Source organism: Mobula hypostoma, chromosome 15 (assembly GCF_963921235.1).
Source record: "Mobula hypostoma chromosome 15, sMobHyp1.1, whole genome shotgun sequence".
Classification (NCBI taxonomy): Eukaryota; Metazoa; Chordata; class Chondrichthyes; order Myliobatiformes; family Myliobatidae; genus Mobula; species Mobula hypostoma.
Window position 1 is genome coordinate 66,568,068 of NC_086111.1, and position 21,346 is coordinate 66,589,413.

At 43.9% G+C, this 21,346-nt stretch overlaps 1 protein-coding gene across 9 annotated transcripts in view; it reads left to right on the plus strand.

Annotated features, from left to right (window-relative positions):
* hemk1 (HemK methyltransferase family member 1) overlaps positions 1-2,841 on the plus strand; it is a 193,164-nt gene extending 190,323 nt beyond the window's left edge. For 8 of the 9 annotated variants that reach the window (XM_063068215.1, XM_063068209.1, XM_063068211.1 and 5 more), the window contains 2 exons: positions 2,479-2,591; positions 2,738-2,841. In XM_063068215.1, coding sequence (XP_062924285.1) covers positions 2,479-2,530 — 52 coding nt within the window. In that variant the 3' untranslated portion in view covers positions 2,531-2,591; positions 2,738-2,841. Of the gene's footprint in view, positions 1-2,478 lie in introns of all 9 variants that reach the window. The other variant, XM_063068207.1, reaches the window with a different exon arrangement.
* The last annotated feature ends 18,505 nt before the right edge of the window (positions 2,842-21,346 follow it).

Here is a 21,346-nt window from a genome sequence, read left to right on the forward strand (position 1 = left end):
AAAAGTTGGAGCTCATTTGGAGTCATCTTTAACTCACGCGCTGAATTCTCGTCACCAATCACTGGTAGAACCTCCCACCTTGGGGTCCTTTGACTCACGAAGCACTTCTTGCAATTGCATCTTCCCGTGAGATCGAATCCTACGGCCGTTTCTCCTGATCTTCTCCATTCCCCATCTCCCACCAGAAAGAACACGAATTCCACCAGTGTCAATCACAAATCTCTCCCCATCCAGCTTTCTCCCATTTCCACCATCCTGATTGGTTGACACAACATTCTTAAGCTGAACGTCACAGCCTCTTATCTTGACGCAAAACCCAAACATTCTATCAGCAAGACACACTGCTTCTACAGAAAGCTACTAAGTGAAATACCCTACAGCATTAATAGTAAAAATCTTAAACAGGGTATTACATACTTTTACAAGCAGCTTTTAGTCTCCAACTTGAAGTTCATGCACTAACCTTAGTTCACGCAGAGTAGATTCTGGTTCTTTATACTCACAAAAGCCGAATGTTTGCAACTTTCCTGAAGCTCCTTGAATTCTTTTCCATCCTAAAACCAAGCCACATTTTGCAAGTAACCGCCTGATTAACATATTGGGAGCTTTCTCAGATATGTTGCCTTCAAAAACTGTTGTAGTTGGATCACTTTCATAACTCCTCCGAGTAGCATGGTCCTTTTTTGGTCCATGCTTTCCAACCAACACCACAGAGGTTGGCACCCTCACCTGTTAGTACTCTGTTGGGCAACAGTTCTCGATGTACAACATAGAGATAGTTGTGGCATCATCCAGTACCTTCCTCAATTCACTTTCAGTTGATATCTATACAGGCATGCAAATAGTGGACTGGATCTCCAATCAAGTTGTAGTTGTCTCAGCGTCATGCCTCACATGCCACCACAACGCTGGCCATCTTGTTTTTACCACATACAAGCCCAATGTGGCTTGTTAGTTTTGTATTTCACTGTTGTGAATGTTGTTCCCATGAGAGTTATCTTTTCTCCAGTATAAGTTCTTAGTTGGTTATCTGCAGGCTTCAGTTTAATATCTTTGAAATGCCATTCAAACTCATTTTGTGGAATGACTGAAACAGCTGACCCAGTGTCCAATTCCATTTTCATTAATTTGCCATTCACTTCTGGCGTAAGGCATATTACTAGTCTATTGTTAGCTTTCACTTTGTAAACCTCAAGGCTACCGAGTCCTGTGTAATTGTCGTCATTATCGGACTTTTTATAACAGCATGCAGATCAGAGCTCTTTTTGAAACCGCAACCTGACTTTTGAGCTTTTTCTCTTTCCTGTACAGTATTAATTTTTGTCTGTCCAACATTCTCTTTGCTTGTGTTCTACTTTGTTGCATTTTGTGCAAGTTTCACCTTTAAACCTGCATTGGTCTGGTGTATGTAAACCCCTGCCACACGGTAACACATTTTGCTTGGCCAGGCCGGTTTCTGTTTTGACATTACAATTTTGTTCATGTTCACTTTCATTCCTGACAGCATTCAATTATGTCTCTGACTGTTTCCATTAATACAGCTATTTCAACTGCTCTTTTAACTGCAAGTTATAATTCCATTCGGAGCCATTTTTGAATCTTTTCTTATAAGATACTACAGACTAAATGATCTCATTAAGCCCATCATTGAACTGACAATGCTCAGACAATTCTTTCAATACAGCCATGTATGCTGAAATGGACTTCCTTCCCTTCGATTCTGCTTACGAAATCTAAAGTGGTCTACAATGAACAACAGCTTTGAGTCTAAGTGTTCCTACATTACTTTCACAGTATCAGCAAAACTCACTTCGCCTGGTTTGGTTGGAGCAGTTACATTTCTAAGCGGACTGTATGCCTTTAAATCCAAAGCACTCATCAAATCTGGTAACTTCTCCTCATTGTTTAATTCATTTGCTTTAAAATACTGTTCAGTCCATTCAGTATACAAAATCCATTTACCTGTTGTGTAATCAAACACATCACTCTTCCTAATGTAGACAGCCATTTCTGCTCTTTTTTATGATAGTTATGTTTGGGAACCCGTGAATTCTTGTTTTCTGCCTTTTTTAACTGAACTATCTCTGCACATGCTGTGCTGTTTTTTTTATTCAACTGGTTCTCATGTTTTTTAACTCAGACATCTCTCTATACTTTTTTTTTAATTTGAACGTCTCACTGCACTTCACTGAACCACCACAGGGTTCATTTTAAAAATACCTTGCCACCACTGTTATGCTTTGTAACTCCAATGCATTAAACTAAATAAAGGAAAACAAGAGAGCCAAGAGACGCGAATCTTAGTTTGTTCTCTACTTTTAGCGAGGCGTGTGCATATCAGATGGTAGCATCATGACATATGCAATTTGCTTATTTTTACATATAACCCATAATGAATTATTCAAACGATCAAGAATGCACAATGAAATAATATATAGTATTTACTGTTTTACGCAAATGTTTCCTTGCTTGCTTTAGGTCGCATCTGGAAATTCCAGTTGGTGGACAATTTCCCTCCACGCCACTTTGACGTATTGGGAAATCATGTACTCGGCAAATTACAGCAGCGGTTTGCCTTTGCCGACTGCCGGGTGAGTTTAAAGAGATCACCACCTCTTGCAGTGGATGACCAGGATGTCTAAGTGCCTTGTAGTGCTCTTAGCGCTCCACCAATGCCTGCTGGCCTGCCTTCCTGACCATTGGACCATTAATCGGTCTCCTCCGCTCCATCTGCCAGGGCCAGACTTCACACGCTGGGACAGACAGATCCCCTACCTCACCGAGGGTCGAAGACCCGTCTGCTACCCTCACCTGGTTTGGCCCGTCTGCCGAGACGTTTTACCGGGGTGTGGCCACTGCGCGTGCTACAGCTACTTGGAGCCACAGGTGAGAGCTGAGCGCCAGGTGGGGACTAAAGGTGGATGAGCTGCCCCCGCCACCAGAGGTGCTACCCCTCCCTATACACCCCATGCAAATGTTTCTGCAGTATTAAATACCCAACATAAGCCTCTATCTACATGAAGACTTGTATTTTTTCAGTCAGGCTTAAAAACGACAAACACTGGAAATCCAAAGCAAAACGGAAAATGCTAGAAGCACTCAGCAAGGCAAACAGCTTCCTTGGCACCTGGAGGGTTGTTGGCGGAAGGGAGAACAGGCTCTCTTTCTGCCCTGGCCTTTTCTGCCTTTTTTAACTGAACTGCCTCTGCACATGCTGTTCTGTATTTATTGATTGAGACACAGCACGGAATAGGCCCTTCCGGCCCTTCAAGCCATGCTGCCCGGCAACCCCCTGTTTAACCCGAGACTAATCACGGAACAATTCACAATGACTGATTAACCTACTAACCGGTACATCTTTGGACCGTGGGATGAAACAGAGCACCCAGAGAAAACCTACGCATTCCACGGGGAGGATGTACAGACTCCTTACAGATGATGCCAAAATTGAACTCCGAGCTCCGACACCCCAAGCTGTAATAGTGTTGCGCTAACCACTACACCACCGTGGCGCCCTATAGGGCCAACCCAGCCCAGTTATGGTGGAGGAAGAGACAGGTTACCATAGTAACATACAGCACAGTACAGGCTCGTCGGCCATGAAGTTGTACCAACTTTTTGACCTACTCCAAGATTAATCTAACTTTTAAAAAAAGTTATCCCTGTAAAAAAAAGTTGTATCTTCAAATCATCCCTGTAGGAGATCTTAGCAGGCCTAATGGAGGTGGAAACTGTGAGAATGCAGGGTGCATGATGGGAAGAAGTTCAGTCAAGATTGATATATTATTATCACATGTACAAAGACACCATGAAAAGCTTGTGTTGCATACTGTTCATACAGATCAAATCGTAACATCCCTTTGGAACAGAGATGAGGAGGAAATTCCTTAGCCAGACTGTGGTGAAACAGTTGACGTTTCAGGCCGAGACCCGTCGTCAGGACATCGACTGTACCTCTTCCTATAGATGCTGCCTGGCCTGCTGCGTTCACCAGCATTTTGCGTGTGTTGCTTGAAATTCCAGCATCTGCAGATTTCCTTGTGTTTGCGCATGGTCATAATGAGATAGATTGTGAGGCCAAGAGTCCATCATACCATACAAGAGGTCTGATAACAGTGGAATAGAAGCTGTCCTTAAGCCTAGTGGTATGTGCTTTCAAGCTTTTGTATTTTCTATCTGAGGTGAGAGGGGAGAAGAGAGGATATCCGGGGTGGATGGAGTCTGATAATACTGACTGCTTTACCTAGGCAGCAAGAAGTATAGGCAGAGTCCATCGAGGGGAGGCCGATTCCACTGACGTGCTCAGCTGTGTCTGCAGCTCTCAGCAGTTTCTCTCAGTCACAGGCAGAGCCGTTGCTACACCAAGCTGTGATGCATCCAGCCAGAATCCTTTCTATGGACCTCTAACGAAGATTGGCAAGGATCGAATTTCTTTAGCCTCCTGAGTAAGTAGAGGCATTGGTGTGCTTTTGTGGCTGTGCTATCTATACGGTTGGACCAGGAATGGCTATTGATGTTCAAGATAGCTGTGGGAGTTAGTGGACTTCAAGTTCAAATTTAAGTTCATTGTCATTCAACTGTACACATCTATACAGCTAAACAAAACATTCCTCAGGGACCAAACTGGAAAACAGTAAGAAAAATATGCAGGTGAGGAGGTGGTGTCAAGCGTTTGTGAGAGTAATTTAGAAACTGCTGGAACGATAGTGAAATTTATACATTCAGTAGAAGTGTAGAAAACTACGACGATAGAACTTTCAATATAGAGGAAAAGCTCCATATTTTGGGTACATTCATAGTGGATAGAGTTCCTTAGTTCACACATTCTTGAATCACATATTCATGCCTCTTAATTTTTGGACTCTGCCAATACTTGCACATTGATTCATGTTTTCTAGTCTTGGGGTCCTGAGTTACAAGGAGAGACTGTGTAGACCAATACTTCATTCGCTGGAATAACAGAGATTGAGGAGTGATCTAATAGAGGTCTACAAGATCATGAGAGACATTAACAGGGTGAAAAATGATAGTCTTTTTTCGGGCAGGGAATGCTAAAAATACAAGCTATAGGTTTAAGATTGGAAGTGAGAGATTTAGAAGAGACATCAGGGTAAATTCTTCATGTAAAGACCGATGTGTGTTTGGAAAGAGCTTCCAGAAATAATAGTTAAGGGAGGAAAATTAGTAGTACTTAAAAGCCCTCTAGATAAATACATAAAGAGGAGAGGTTTAGAGAACTATGGACCAAACACAGGCAGGCAGGCCAAGGTCACTGGACATGGGCAAGTTCTACTAAATCTCTATTTCCATGTGTCTATAAGACCATAAGATATAGAAGTATAAATAGGCTATTTTGCCCACCAGATCTGCTCCACCATTTCATCATGGCTGATCCATTTTCCCTCTCAGCCCCAATCTCCTGCCTTCTCCCTGTATCCCTTCATGGCCTGACTAATCAAAAATCTTTCAGCCTCTATCTTAAATATACCCAATGACTTGGCCTCCAAAGCTGCCTGTGGCAATGAATTTCACAGATTCACCACTCTCCGGCTAAAGAAATTCATCCTCATCACTGTTCTGAAAGGACACCCTCTATTCTGAGGCCGTGTCCTCTATCCTTGGGCTCCCTAACTATAAGAAACTAAGTTTTCAGAACCAGAATCAGGTTCACTTTTAACAACACTGACATGTTGTAAAATTTGTTGTCTTGTGACAACAGTACAGTAAAAGTACATTTTATAAAGCTACAAGTTACCACAAGAAGTATACACAGTCCTGTATTAATCAACGAGGGGCAGAGAGCAAGTTTGTAAATCTGGTGGACACAGAGGATGTTGGGAACGGCGAGGGTGGAGCGCCACAAAAGCGGGTGTGGGACGAGTGGCAGAGAAAGATTGACAGGGGAAGGGGTGGTGTGGATGCAGACACACCCAGCCCTGAGACACCAGGCAAGGTCATTTGATTCCAAACCATTGGTTTATTTATCATTACAGAATGTCTCTTGGGTGCTCCCCACTCCCCACTCCCTCCACTGTCCTCTCCCCGGACCCTACTCACTTGCAGTCCACGACAGAAATCCATAATAGAATCAAGTTTATCATCACTCACATATGTCATGAAGTTTGTGGGGTTTTTTGCAAGAGCAGTATAGTTCAATACATAAAATTACTTTAGTTTTGTGCAAAAGTCTTAGGCACCCTAGCTATATTTAAGGCATCCGTTAGTCTTATGAGACCATGGATTTGCACCTTGGAAGGTTTCCAGGGCGCAGGCCTGGGCAAGGTTGTATGGAAGACCAGCAGTTGCCCATGCTGCAAGTCTCCCCTCTCTACGGCACCGATGTTGTCCAAGGGAAGGGCATTAGGACCCATACAGCTTGGCACCGGTGTCGTCGCAGAGCAATGTGTGGTTAAGTGCCTCAGCTAAGGCTTGAACTAGCGACCTTCAAATCACTAGACGAACACCTTAACCACTTGGCCTATAAAAGGTATTCACCCCTCTTGGAAGATTTTATGTTTTGTTGTTTTACAACATTGAATTACAATGGACTTAATTTGGCTTTTTGACACTGATCAACAGAAAAAGAATAGTTTTTGTCAAAGTGAAAACAAATTTCTATAAATTGGTCAGAATTTTTACAATTATTAAACACAAAATAATTGATTGCATAAGTATTCACCCCTTTCAAGTCAGTATTTAGTAGATGCACCTTTGGCAGCAATTACAGCCTTGAGTCTGTGTGGATAGGTTTCTGTCAGCTTTGTACATCTGGACACTGCAATTTTTCCCATTCTTCTTTACAATCAAGCTCTGACAGATCACATGGGGATCGTAAGCAAACAGCCCTCTTCAAGTCCAGGCACAAATTCTCAATTGGATTGAGGTCTGGACTCTGACTTGTTCTCTCCAAGACATTAAATTTGTTGCTTTTAAAGCTATTCCTGTGTGGCTTTGGCTTTATGCTTGGGGTCATTGTCTTGCTGGAAAACAAATCTTCTCCCACATTGCAGTTGTCTTGCAGACTGCATCAGGTTTTCCTCCAGGATTTCTCTGTATTTTGGTGCATTCATTTTACTCTCAATTTTGGTTTCATCAGACAATAGGACCTTCTTCCAGCTGACTTCAGAGTCTCCCACGTGCCTTCTGATAAACCCTAGCTGAGATTTCATGTGAGTTTTTTCCAACAGTGGTTTCCTCTTTGCCACTCTCCCATAAAGCTGTGACTGGTGAAGCACCCGGGCAGTAGTCGTGTATGCGCAATCCCTCCCATCTCAACCATTGAAGCTTGTACCTCATCCAGAGTTGTAATAGGTCTCTTGGTGGCCTCCCTCACTAGTCCCCTTCTTGCACAGTCACTCAGTTTTTGAGGACGGTCTGCTCTAGGCAGACTTACAGCTGTGCCATATTCTTTCCATTTCTTGATGATTGGCATAACTGTACTCCAAGGGATATTCAGTGACTTGGAAATTTTCTTGCATCCATCTCCTGACTTGTGATTTTCAATAACTTTTTTTGTGGAGTTGCTTGGAGTGTTCTTTTGTCTTCATGGTGTAGTTTTTGCCAGGATACTGACTCACCAGCATTTGGACCTTCCAGAAACAGGTATATTTTTACTACAATCAATTGAAACACCTTGATTACACACGATGATCTCCATTTAACTAATTATGTGACTTCTAAAACCAATTGGCTGCACCAGTGAGGGCTTGGTGTGTCATATTAAAGGGGGTGAATACTTAAACAATCAATTATTTTTTGTTTTATACTTGTAACTAATATAGCTCACTTTGTAGAGATCTGTTTTCACTTTAACACGAAAGAGTCTTTTTCTGTTGATCAGTGTCAGAAAAAGCCAAATTAAATCCACTGTGATTCAATGTTGTAAAACAATAAAACATGAAAACTTTTGGGTGGAGGGTAGTTTTTTTATCAGCACTGTATATGTGGGACTAAGATTTTTGCATATCACTGTATATAATTTTAAAAATGGTTAAATAGATAGTACAAAAGTAGTTCGTATGAGCTGTTCCAAAATTTAGGAGACATAAGGATATGATTCAGAAATGAATCAGTATATGAAATGAGGAACTCGGGCAAAAACCAACTAGCCTGAATGTACAAAGAATGTGGAACTTGTCATCACATGAGATGGTTCAGATGGTTTAAGGAGAAGCTCACTATGCCTCTCCAGGAGAAAGGAATAAAAGTATGTGCTGACAGCATAAAATATCATTGGATGAGCTTCAAGTGTAAGATAAAATTAAAATGGCCACTTTCTGTGCTGTAACTTCTGTGAAATTCTGTGTAAATTGGAGGTCCTTCAATAAATTTGCCAAGTCAAACACAGGGCAGGATGCCTGCTATTACTTCAGGAGTTTATCAAGCTTGTAAAAACGCAAAAGTATTCAGTGAAGTCTATTTCAGATCAAGTGGTTTTCCGTCAGAGGAGTGTTACATGCAGACGTGCAAGCTGGTTAAATTCTTCACCCGTGCCTTTCAGGAATGTGCTTTTCATAGACACAGAGTGAGAATTAAAGCTGTGGGAGTTCCTGGCAAGCTTGTTAGTGAAACTGTTGAGTTCTCTTGGGGTAAATTTGAGCCTGGAGTTCAAGAGCTGGCGCCAGAACTCAAGCTTCACTGGAAACCGGTGAGCAAGTGCAAGTTGAGAAGGATCACTTCAATGGATTTAGCTCTGATCATGGACTGTAGCCAACTGAGCACCAAAGTGCTCTGTAAAATCAAATTAACTTGAATAAGATGAGAGGCATTGATCATGTGGATAGTCAGAGGCTTTTTCCCAGGGCTGAAATAGCTGCCACAAGAGGACACAGGTTTAAGGTGCTGGGGAGTAGGTACAGAGGAGATGTCAGGGGTAAGTTTTTTACTTAGAGAGTGATGAGTGTGTGGAATGGGCTGCCGGCAACGGTGGTGGAGGCGGATACGATAGGGTCTTTTAAGAGACTTTTGGATATGTACATGGAGCTTAGAAAAATAGAGGGCTATAGGTAAGCCTAGTAATTTCTAAGGTAGGGACATGTTCAACACAACCTTGTGGGCCGAAGGGCCTGTATTGTGCTGTAGGTTTTCTATGTTTCTATAAGAAGACTAAAAGGGAAGATTAGCTTTATTTGTCACACATACACCGTAACATCCAGTAAAATATGTCGTTTACATCCAATCAAATCTGCGAGGATTGTGAGGGGCAGCCCGCGAGTGTCGCCATGCTTCAGGCACCAACATAGCATGCCCACAACTTACTAACACATACACCTTCAGAAAGTAGGAGAAAACTGGAGAACCCGGAGTAAGCCTTATGCGTTCACAGGAAGAACGTACAAACTCCTTACAGCCAGCGATGGGAATTCAGCCCTGATTTTACAGCTGGCACTGTTAGAGTGATACGCTAACTGCTACACTACCGTTCCACCCCGGCATCTTCTAAGTCAAACAAAAATTTAAATACTCAATTAAAAGTATATATCAAATCAGGAAAAAATGGCTGCTGTGCATGTGATAGCATAAAGCAGAAGTTGAGATTCTCCTCTGAAATTTAGAAGACTACTATTTCTCTAGCATCCTTTCTGAGTTCAGGATGTCTAAAACAAAGTTCAAAATTTAAAGTAAATTTATTTTGGAAGAGTAACTACTTTGAGGTTCATTTTCTTGCAGGGGTGGTTGCAGGAAAAATAAAGAAATACGAATAAATCTATGATAAAACAAGCAGAAACAATCACAGACAATCAGTCAATTTGCAAATGAAGACAAACTGCGGACATGAAAATGCACTGAGAATATAAGTTGTAAAGAGTCCCTTGAAAGTGGGTCTCTGGGCTGTACGGTTGTGGTGAGTGAAGTTATCCACGCCAGTTCAGGAGCAAGGTGGTTGAGGGGTAATAACTGTTCCTGAACCTGGTGGTATGGGACATAAGGCTCCTGTACCTCCTGCCCAATGACAGTAGTGAAGAGAGCATGGCCTGGATGGTGTGGGTCCTTGATGACCGGTGCTGCCTACTTGTGGCAGTGCTCCGTGTGGCGTACACAATGATGGGGGTGGGCTTTGCCCACAATGATCTGGGCTCCATCCACCATGTTCTGTAGATCCTTCTGTTCCTGGGCAATATCGAGAACGAGATCAAGAGTCCTTGATAGTGAGTCTACAGGTTGTGGGAACAGTTCACTGTTGGGGTGAGTGACGTTCAGTGAAGTTAACCCCTTTTGTTCAAGACCCGGATGGTTGAGAGGTAATAACTGTTCCTGAACCTGGTGGTGCGAGTCCTGAGGCTTCTGTACTTTCTTCCTGATGGCAGCACTGAGAAGAGAACACGGCCTGGGTGATGAGGGTCCTTGATAATGGATGCTGCTTTCCTGTGACTGTGCTCGTTGTAAATGTGCTCAATGGTGGGGAGAACTTTGTACATGATGGACGGTGCAGTATTCACTACTTTTTGTAGGCTTGTTTGTTCAAGGGCATTGGTGGTTCCAAACCAGACCATGACGCAACCAGTCATTGACATCTATAGAAGTTTGTCAAAGTTTTAGATGTTATGCCGCATCTTCACAAACTTCGAAGAAAGTAGAGACACTCCTGTCCAAGCTGGACCCAGGATGGGTCCTCTAAAATGATAACAGCAAGGAATTTAAAGTTGCTGGCCCTCTCCACCTCTGATCCCCTGATGAAGACTGGCTCATAGACCTCTGAACTCCTCCTCTTGAAGTCAATAATCAGCTCTTTGGTCTTGTTGACATTGAGTGAGAGGTTGTTTTTGTGGCCCCATTCAGCCAGATTGTCAACCTGATTCAGCCAATGACAGTGGTGTCATCATCAAACTTAAATATGGGATTACAGCTGTGTTTAGCCTCACAGTCGTAACAGGGGTTGGGGGGGAGGGGGGTGGGAGTAAGTACACAGCCTTTTGGTGTATCTGTGCTGATGGTGATTGTGGAGGAGATGTTGCAGATCCAAACTAACAGGGGTCTACAAGTGAGGAAATTGGTGATCCAATTACACAAGGAGGTATTGAGGCCTAGGTCTTGATTAGTTTTGACAGGATGATAGTATTGAGTGCAGCGCTGTAGTCAGTTAACAGCATCCTGATGATTGTATCTTCATTGTCCAGATAGAAACATAGAAACAGAGAACATAGAAAACCTACAGCACAATACAGGCCCTTCAGCCCACAAAGCTGTACTGAACATGTCCCGACCTTAGAAATTACCTAGGGTTACCCATGGCCCTCTATTTTTCTGAGCTCTATATACTGTCCAGGAGTCTCTTAAAAGACCCTATCATACCTGCCTCCACCGCTATCGCCAGCAGCCCATTCCATGCACTCACCACTCTCTGCATTAAAAACTTACCCTGACATCTCCTCTGTGCCTGCTTCCAAGTACCTTTAAGCTGTGCCCTCTCATGTTAGCCATTTCAGCCCTGGGAAAAAGCCTCTGACTATCCACACGATCAGTGCCTCTCATCATCTTATACACCTCTATCAGGTCACCTGGCCAGCTGGTGGCGCAGTGGCATCAGCGCCGGACTCTGGAGCGAAGGCTCTCGAGTTCGAATCCAAGTCGGGCCGCCCCCCCGAGCACGCTTTCCATCCTTGCCGGGTTGAGCGTCGAGCTAGCCACTCGGCCTCGTGAAAAACAAGGGTCGAGTCAGGAACGTTCATATCGTGACCCGGTTAATCCGAGAGGAGACCAATCCTGACTCTACGTGCCAGACAAGAATGGCTGACTGTCTGGTGGGACACGCTAAAAAAAAAATCAGGTCACCTCTCATCCTCCGTCGCTCCAAGGAGAAAAGGCCGAGTTCACTCAACCTATTCTCATAAGGCACGCTCCCCAATCCAGGCAACATCTTTGTAAATCTCCTCTGCCCTCTTTCTATGATTTCTACATCCTTCCTATAGTGAGGCGACCTGCACTGAGCACAGTACTCCAAATGGGGTCTGACCTGTCTCCTAAACTCAATCCCATGATTGATGAAGGCTATTGCACTGTATGCTTTCTTAACCACAGAGTCAACCTGCATAGCAGCTTTGAGTGTCCTATGGAGTCAGACCCCAAGATCCCTCTGATCCTCCACACTGCCAAGAATCTTACCATTAATACTATATTCTGCCATCATATTTGACCTACAAAAATGAACCACCTCACACTTATCTGGGTTGAACTCCATCTGCCACTTCTCAGCCCAGTTTTGCGTCCTATCAATGTCCCGCTGTAACCTCTGACAGCCCTCCAAACTACCCACAACACCCCCAACCTTTGTGTCATCAGCAAACTTACCAACCCATCCCTCCACTTCTTCATCCAGGTCATTTATAAAAATCACAAAGAGTAGGGGTCCCAGAACAGATCTCTGAGGCACACCACTAGTGACCGACCTCCATACAGAATATGACCCATCTACAACGACTCTTTGCCTTCCGTGGGCAAGCCAGTTCTGGATCCAAGGTTCCAAGGTTGAGTGAAGAGGCTAATGAAATGGTATGTGCTGTTGACCTATTGTGTCGGTAGGTGAACTGGAGCAAATCCAAGTCACTCCTCAGGCAGGAGTTGATGTGCTTCATCAATGACCTCTCAAAACACTTCATCACAGTGGATATAAGTGCTACTGGATGATAGTCATTCAGGCACAGGTATAATTGAAGACCACATGAAGCAGGTGAAGCAAGAGGTTAAAGATCTCAGTGAACACACCAGCAAGTTGAATGGCACAGGTCTTTAGTACTCAGCCAGGTCTGGGCGGGATGATTTCCGTGGGATCACTCTCCCACATACTGGTCTTGGGAGAGATCCTCTGATATGACACCAAACAATTCAAAGTTACTGACCTGCTCCACCTCCAAGCCCCGAATGAGAACTGGCTCATGGACCCTGGTTTCTTTCCCCTGTAGTCAATAATCAGCTCTTTTGTTTTGCGGACCGCTTTGCTGAACATCTACGCTCTGTCCGCCAGAGAAAACAGGATATCCCAGTGGCCACACATTTTAATTCCACATCCCATTCCCATTCTGACATGTCTATCCACGGCCTCCTCTACTGTAAAGATGAAGCCACACTCAGGTTGGAGGAACAACACCTTATATTCCGTCTGGGTAGCCTCCAACCTGATGGCATGAACATCGACTTCTCTAACTTCCACTAATGCCCCACTTCCCCCTTGTACCCCATCTGTTACTTATTTTTATACACACGTTCTTTCTCTCACTCTCCTTTTTCTCCCTCTGTCCCTCTGAATATACCCCTTGCCCATCCTCTGGGTCCCCCCCCCCTTGTCTTTCTTCCCGGACCTCCTGTCCCATGATCCTCTCATATCCCTTTTGCCAATCACCTGCCCAGCTCTTGGCTCCATCCCTCCCCCTCCTGTCTTCTCCGATCATTTTGGATCTCCCCCTCCCCCTCCAACTTTCAAATCCCTTACTCACTCTTCCTTCAGTTAGTCCTGACGGAGGGTCTCGGCCTGAAACGTCAACTGCACCTCTTCCTAGAGATGCTGCCTGGCCTGCTGCGTTCACCAGCAACTTTTATGTGTGTTGCTTGAATTTCCAGCATCTGCAGAATTCCTGTTGTTTCCAAAAATATTGAGTATGTTTCTTTGGGGCCCTGATGGTAGTAATGAGAGGAGAGTGATGGGGATCCCTAATGATGAATGCTACCTTTTTGAGGCATCACCTTTTGAAGATGTCCTCGATAGTAGGGAGGCCAGTGCCCATGGTGGAGATGGTTGAGTTTACAATCCTCTGCAGCTCTTTCCAATCCTGTGCAATGTCCCTGCTAAACCTTGCCATGATCCCCTCCCATTACTTTATTTAATTTAGAGAAACAGCGCCGAACAGACCCTTTGGGCCCACTGAGCCACAACGCACAGCAACCCACCGATCTAACCTCTAGCCTAATGACAGGACAATTTACATTGACCACGCAGGTGCAGGAGATCCTGTGGCACTCAATGATGTTCAAACACAGCAGAAGTTTGGATAGGTACGTGGATGGCTATGGTCCGGGAGCAGGTCGATGGGACTAGGCTGTTTAAATGGCTTGGCATGGACAAGATGGGCCAAAGAGCTCGTTTCTGTATGAAAATAGAATTCAATGCTTTTGGCCAACCTATAGTCCAAGAAGAAAGAATTATTTTCTTTATGATATCTTGATGAACTCGGGACTTCAGACCCACTTCAATCATTGAATTAAGGGGACAGGGGTTACTGCGGGCAGATATTTACCATGAAAGATCTTGCAACCTCAGTAAAATCACTTTCAGAGTTCTGGACTGTTTGCCATTGACTGTTGCCAGAGCTCATACAGTGAACAGTTTCCTTGAGCAGAAAATTCACTGCTTCCTTCCTGTTTTCTTGTCTTCTAACCTGACCCACCCATCCCTTCCTGGAAAAACAAACACGATTTGTATTATCTTGGGGCCTGACGACAGAATGCTAATATAATGAATTTGCATTTACAGCAGTATGATCACCATGTCCAAAGCTGCAGGAGCTGAGATGTGGAGAGGATTTGCAACATTTGCCATTTGTTCCTGGGGTAATGGGTCCATCCAGGAGAGCATCTTCTCCACAGCACCTCAGATGCTAGTTCAATCCCCATCTTGGGTGCTGCCCATGTGGAGTTTCCATGTTCAGAGTTTGCAGTTTCTTTTTTTTTTAAATTTTATTTTTTGAGATACAGTGTGGAACAGGCCATTCCGGCCTTTCGAGCCACATCGCCCAGTAATCCCTGATCTAATCCTAGCTGAATCACAAGACAATTTACAATGACCAAATAACCTACCAACTGGTACATCTTTGGACTGCTGGAGGAAACTGGAGCACCGGAGGAAACCCACACAGTCACGGTTGAATTTCTAATGTTCCTGTGAGCATATCATCATGGCTGGTCCAATTTTCCTCTCAGCCCCAATCTCCTGCCTTCTCCCCATATTCCTTCATTCCCTGACCAATCTAGAATCTATCAACCTCTGCCTTAAATATACATAAAGACTTGGCCTCCACAGCTGCCTGTGGCAAAGGATTCGACAGATTCACCACTCTCCGGCTAAAGATATTCCTCCTCATTTTTGTTCTAAAAGGACACCCCTCTATTTTGAGGCTGTGTCCTCTGGTCTTAGACTCTCCCACTATAGGAAACAGCCTCTCCATATCCACTCTATCAAGGCCTTTCACCATTTGATTGGCTTCAATGAGGTCACCCCTCATTCTTCTGAATTCTAGTGAACACAGGTCCAGAGCCATTAAACGCTCTTCATAAGACAAACCAAAAATTGTAAATTCTCCATATCCTTTTGAAGATAAGGGTGCCAAAACTGCTCACGACATTAAGTGAGGCTTCAACAGTGCTTTACAAACTTGTTTTTATATCCCAGTCCTCTTGAAATGAATGCTAACATTCCATTTGTCTTCCTCACCACAGACTCATCTTGCAAATTAACCTTTAGGGAATCCTGCCCAAGGACTCCCAAGTCCCTTTGCACCTCAGTTTTTGTATTTTCCCTCCATTCAGAAAATAGTCAGCCCTTACATTTCTTCTGCCAAGTGCCATACACTTCCAGACACTGTATTCCAACTACCATTTCTTTGTCCATTCTCTTAATCTGTCTAAGTCCTTCTATAGCCTCTCTACTTCCTCAAAACTACTTGTCCCTCCACCTATCTTCATATTGTCTTCAAACTTTACAACAAAGCCATCAATTTCATCATCTAAATCATTGACATGACGTTAAAAAAACAGTTGCAACACCACTAGTCACTGGCAGCCAGTCAGAAAAGGCTCCCTTTATTCCCACTCTTTGCCTCCTGCCAATCAGTCACTGTTTTATCTATGCTAGAATCTTTCCTGGAATACCATGGGCTCATAGCTTGTTAAACAGCCTTATGTGTGGCACCTTGTCAAAGTACACAAAATCAGCTTTGACTATTCTGCTTGTTATTTTGTCGAAGAATTTCAACAGATTTGTCAGCCAAGATTTTATCCTTGGAGAAACCATGCTGATTACAGCCAATTTTATCATGTGCCTCCAAGTACCACAAAACTACACCCTTAACAATTGTCTCCGATAACTTCCCAATCACTGAGGTCAGATTAACAGGCCTATAGTTTCCCTTCTCTGTCTCTCTCCTTTCTTGAAGAGTGGAATGACATTTGCAATTTTCCAGTCTTCCAGAACCATTCCATAATCTAGTGATTCTTGAAAGATCATTACTAATGCCTCTACAATTTCTTCAGCCATCTTTTTCAGAATCCTGGAGTGTACACAATCCGGTCCAGGTGATTTATCTACCTTCAGATCTTTCAGTTTCCCAAGAACTTACTCTCTAGAAATGGTAACTTCACACACTTCATGCCCCATGACACCTGAAAAACTCCACCATGCTGCTAGTGTCTTCTACAGTGAAGACTAAAGCAAAATACTTATTCAGTTCATCCGCCATTCCCTTGTCCCCCATTACTACCTCTCCAGCATCGTTTTGCACTGTACTGCTACCACAAAAAAAACACAATTCATGACCTGTGAGGGAAGACGGACCTGATGCTGATATGGTCTTTATTGTTGACTGAGAGAGGGAAGGCGTCAGAGACAGGACAATCGTGGTTGAGAAATAGGAAAGGCAGCGGGGAGGTTTCAGAAAGCACCAGAGAGACATTCTGTAATGAGCAATAAGCCAAGTATTTGGAATGAAATGACCTGGCCTGGTTTATTATGGAACTATTCCAGAATCTAGTGATTCTTGAAAGATCATTACTAATGCCTTCACAATCTCTTCAGCCACCTCCTTCAAAACTCTGGGGTTTACACCATCTGGTCCAGGTGATTTATCTCAATTTCCCAAGACTTCACTCTAGTTGTGCTAACTTCACACACATCAATGCACCTGGAACTTCCACCATACTGCTAGTGTCTTACACAGTGAAGACTGATGCACAATACTAATTCAGTTCATCTGCTATCTCGTTGTCCCCTATTGCTACCTCTCCGGTATCATTTTCCAGTGATCTGATAACCACTCTCTCCTCCCTTTTACACTTTATGTATCTGAAGAAACTTCAAGTATCCTCTTTAATATTATTGGCTAGCTTACTTTTGTGTTCCTTCTTTACCTTCTTAATGACTTTTAGTTGCCTTCTGTTGGATTTTAAAAGCTTCCCAATCCTCTAACTTCCTCTAATTTTTGCTCTATTATATGTCCTCTCTTTGGTTTTTTTATTGGCTGTGACTTCTCTTGTTAGCCATGGTCATGTCATCGTCCCTTAGAATACTTCTTCCTCTTTGGGATGTATCTATCCTCTGCTTTCTAAATTGCTTCCAGAAATTCTAGCCATCGCTACTCTGTCATCATTCCTGCCAGTGTTCTTTGCCAATCAATTCTGACCAGCTCCTCTCTCCTGCCTCTATAATTCCCTTCACTCCACTGTAATACTGATACATCTGACTTTAACTTCTCCTTCTCAGATTTTCAGGGTGAATTTTATCATATTATGATCACTTACCCCTAAGGGTGCTTTTGTCTTAAACTTTTGTCTTAAGCTCTCTAATCAATTCGGTTTATTGCACAACAGCCAATCCAGAATAGCTGATCCCCTAGTGGGCTCAACCACAAGCTGCTTTAAAAAGCCATCTCATAGGCACTCTAGAAATTCACCCTCCTGTAATCCAACACCAACCTGATTTCCCCAATTTACCTGCATATTGAAATCCCCCACGACTATTGTAACATTGCCCTTTTGGCATGCATTTTCTATCTCCCGTTGTAATTTGTAATTGCACATCCTTATTACTGTTTGGGGGTCTGTATACAACTTCCATCAGGTTCTTTTTACTCTTGCAGTTCCTTAGTTCTATCCACAGCAATTCAATGCCTTCTAACCCTATATCACCTCTTTCTAATGATTTGATTTAATTTTTTATGAAAAGAGCAATGCCCTCTGCCTTCCTTCCTGTCTTTTCGATACAATGTGTATCCTTAGGCATTATTGATCCCCTGGGATCAATAAAGTATGACTATGACTTAAGCTCTCAGCTATAATCTTCTTTCAGTAATGATTCAGTGTTCCTACTACATAATAGATGCCAGTCTGTAACTATGCTGCAAGTTCATCTACCTTATTCCATATACTGCATGCATTCAAATACAACACCTTCAGACCCTTTTCAACTTGTTCGATCTGGGTCTGGCGGTTCCATGCTTCCACGACCTCAGCAACATCCCAAGGTTTTGAAAAAAGTCATCATTGTGATTGTGATAGTAAACAAGAAGTTTGCCAATGACTTTGAGAAGTTTTGCTTGGCAGATAATGGAGCATGACCTTTACTGTGTAGGAGGTCCCTGGTGAATGAGGACTCCACCACTCAGCTCCAATTCTGAAGGGACAGCACGGTATGATAACGCTTTACACCACCAGCAACACAGTTCCATTCCCGCCACTCTCTGTAAAGAGTTCGTATATTCTCCCCATGACAATGTGGCTTTCCTCTGGGTGCTCCAGTTTCCTCCCATATTCCAAACAAGTACAACTTAGTGGTGTTGGCACGTGGCCAAGTGGTTAAGGCGGCCGTCTAGTGATTTGAAGGTTGCTAGTTCGAGCCTTGGCTGAAGCAGCATGTTGTGGCCTTGAGCAAGGCACTTAATCACACATTGCTCTGCGACGACACCGGTGCCAAGCTGTATGGGTCCTAATGCCCTTCCCTTAGACAACGTCAGTGGCATGGAGAGGGGAAACTTGCAGCATGGGCAACTGCGGGTCTTCCATACAACGTTGCCCAGGCCTGCGCCCTGGAAACCTTCCAAGGCGCAAATCCATGGTCTCATGAGACTAACAGATGCCTATACAACTTAGTGGGTTAATTGGTCACCTGGGTGTAATTAGACAGTGCGGGTTTGGTGTGCCGGAAGGACCGGTTACCGTACTGTATCTCTGAATAAAATAATGAATATCAGGCAGCATGTATGGAGGGAAATGAACAGCTGATGTTTCAGGATGACCTCTTCATCTATACCAGGGTTCCCAACCTTTTTTTTGCCATGGACCCCTTCCATTAACCAAAGTTGAAAGATATGTCATGAAATTTGTTTCGCTTTGCAGCGGCAGTACAGTGCAACACATAAAATTGCTACAGTACTGTGCAAAAGTCTTGCGCACGCTAGTACTTAAGACTTTTGCATAGTACTGTCCAAAAGCAGACAGCTATACAAAAACAGACATATTCTCTCCAGAAGATCTGCTGTGTTAGATGAAGTGCTTTACATCTCCCTGTTACAGCTCATTTTAGTAGCTACAGTATAACATCAGGCACACATTGGGCCAAGTTGGGCAGAGAGTGCCCCTCAAACAATCAATGGGTGTATCACTTCAGGGAGCCGGATGAGGGACAATGGTGTTTAGGGCCTCAGCCAGAAACACTGACTGTTTATTCCCCTCCATAGATGCTGCCTGACCTGCTGAGCTCCTCAAAGAAGAGAAAATCTGTAGAAGTTGGAAATCCAAGCACCACAGCAGTCCAGGCAGCATCTACGGAAAAGAGTAAACCAGTGATTCCCAACGGGGGCGGTTACGTGTCCTCAGGGATTGTTAGGGGGCAAGTCTTCAGGGGGCGTTCAAGATTCTTGGGCAGTGAGGGTGGTAAACGGCACCCAAGCTTGAGTCATGAGACCTGACCGACCATTAGTAGTGCAGGCATTTCCAAAAAAAGCATGGAGCACTGGAACGCAGGAAGCACCATAGCTTTGCAGGCGGTGAGCACTCATCGTCACAATGCGTCTGAAACTCGGCGATCTCATCCGACCTTACCAACCAAACAGACATTATGGGAGATGCATAAATTAGCAACCAGGATGCCCAACCGGGTGCCCTTGACTCGTGGCATGGAACGAGTTCATGCAATTTAACAGTTGTAAGTCAAGTACACCCTCTCAACTTACCCTACTGACCTATGGAGAACAGGTCGCGCAACGATAAAGCGCTGGCCAGAACCAATCAGTGAACCTGCCATCCTGAGGATTCCTCTTGAGGTATTCAAAGCGACCTTGGCTTCATATGTGTGGTCAAGAACCATCTTTGGGGATTATGAGACCTTACGTGATTGGTCAATTGCACTAACTGGAATAGTGCTGGACTTCAACTACTGCACGGAGTCTTGTCATCTTCAGAAGTTTTCTGATGACTCTGCCATAGTTGGATGCATCAGCAAGGGAGATGAGGCTGAGTACAGGGCTACAGTAGGAAACTTTGTCACATGGTGTGAGCAGAATTATCTGCAGCTTAATGTGAAAAAGACCAAGGAGCTGGTGGTAGACCTGAGGAGAGCTAAGGTACCGGTGACCCCTGTTTCCATCCAGGGGGTCAGTGTGGACATGGTGAAGGATTACAAATACCTGGGGATACGAATTGACAATAAACTGGACTGGTCAAAGAACACTGAGGCTGTCTACAAGAAGGGTCAGAGCCATCTCTATTTCCTGAGGAGACTGAGGTCCTTTAACATCTGTTGGACGATGCTGAGGATGTTCTATGAGTCTGTGGTGGCCAGTGCGATCATGTTTGCTGTTGTGTGCTGGGGCAGCAGGCTGAGGGTAGCAGACACCAACAGAATCAACAAACTCATTCCTAAGGCCAGTGATGTTGTGGGGATGGAACTGGACTCTCTCACGGTGGTGTCTGAAAGGAGGATGCTGTCCAAGTTGCATGCCATCTTGGACAATGTCTCCCATCCACTACATAATGGACTGGTTGGGCACAGGAGTACATTCAGCCAGAGACTTGTTCCACCGAGATGCGGCACAGAGCGTCATAGGAAGTCATTCCTGCCTGTGGCCATCAAACTTTACAACTCCTCCCTTGGAGGGTCAGTCACCTGAGCCAATAGGCTGGTCCTGGACTTATTTCCTGACATAATTTACATATTACTATTTAATTATTTATGGTTTTATTACTATTTAATTATTTATGGTGCAACTGTAACGAAAACAATTTTCCCCCGGGATCAATAAAGTATGACTATGACTATGTATAAAGGTAGCTTGCCGAACACCAGTTCTAACCAAATTAACATTCAGATTCCAATCTGAGTCCTTGTCAATGTAATTTTCACTGTTGCAATCATCTTCATCTTCATCTCGCTGTTCCTTTGTGCGCTGCTACCATCATTCCATCCCTATCAACTTGCTGCTGTCATCAACATCCGATAGGCATTCCCAGTTGGTGCTGATTTTTTATTTTAATTTAGCCCCATTCATGATGGATAAATATGTACGGCGTGATCTCTATGAGTCTGAAGGCAGTGAAGCCTTGAATTCTAATCCTACTAAGAAATGGAAACTACAGAAAGTGTGTCAAT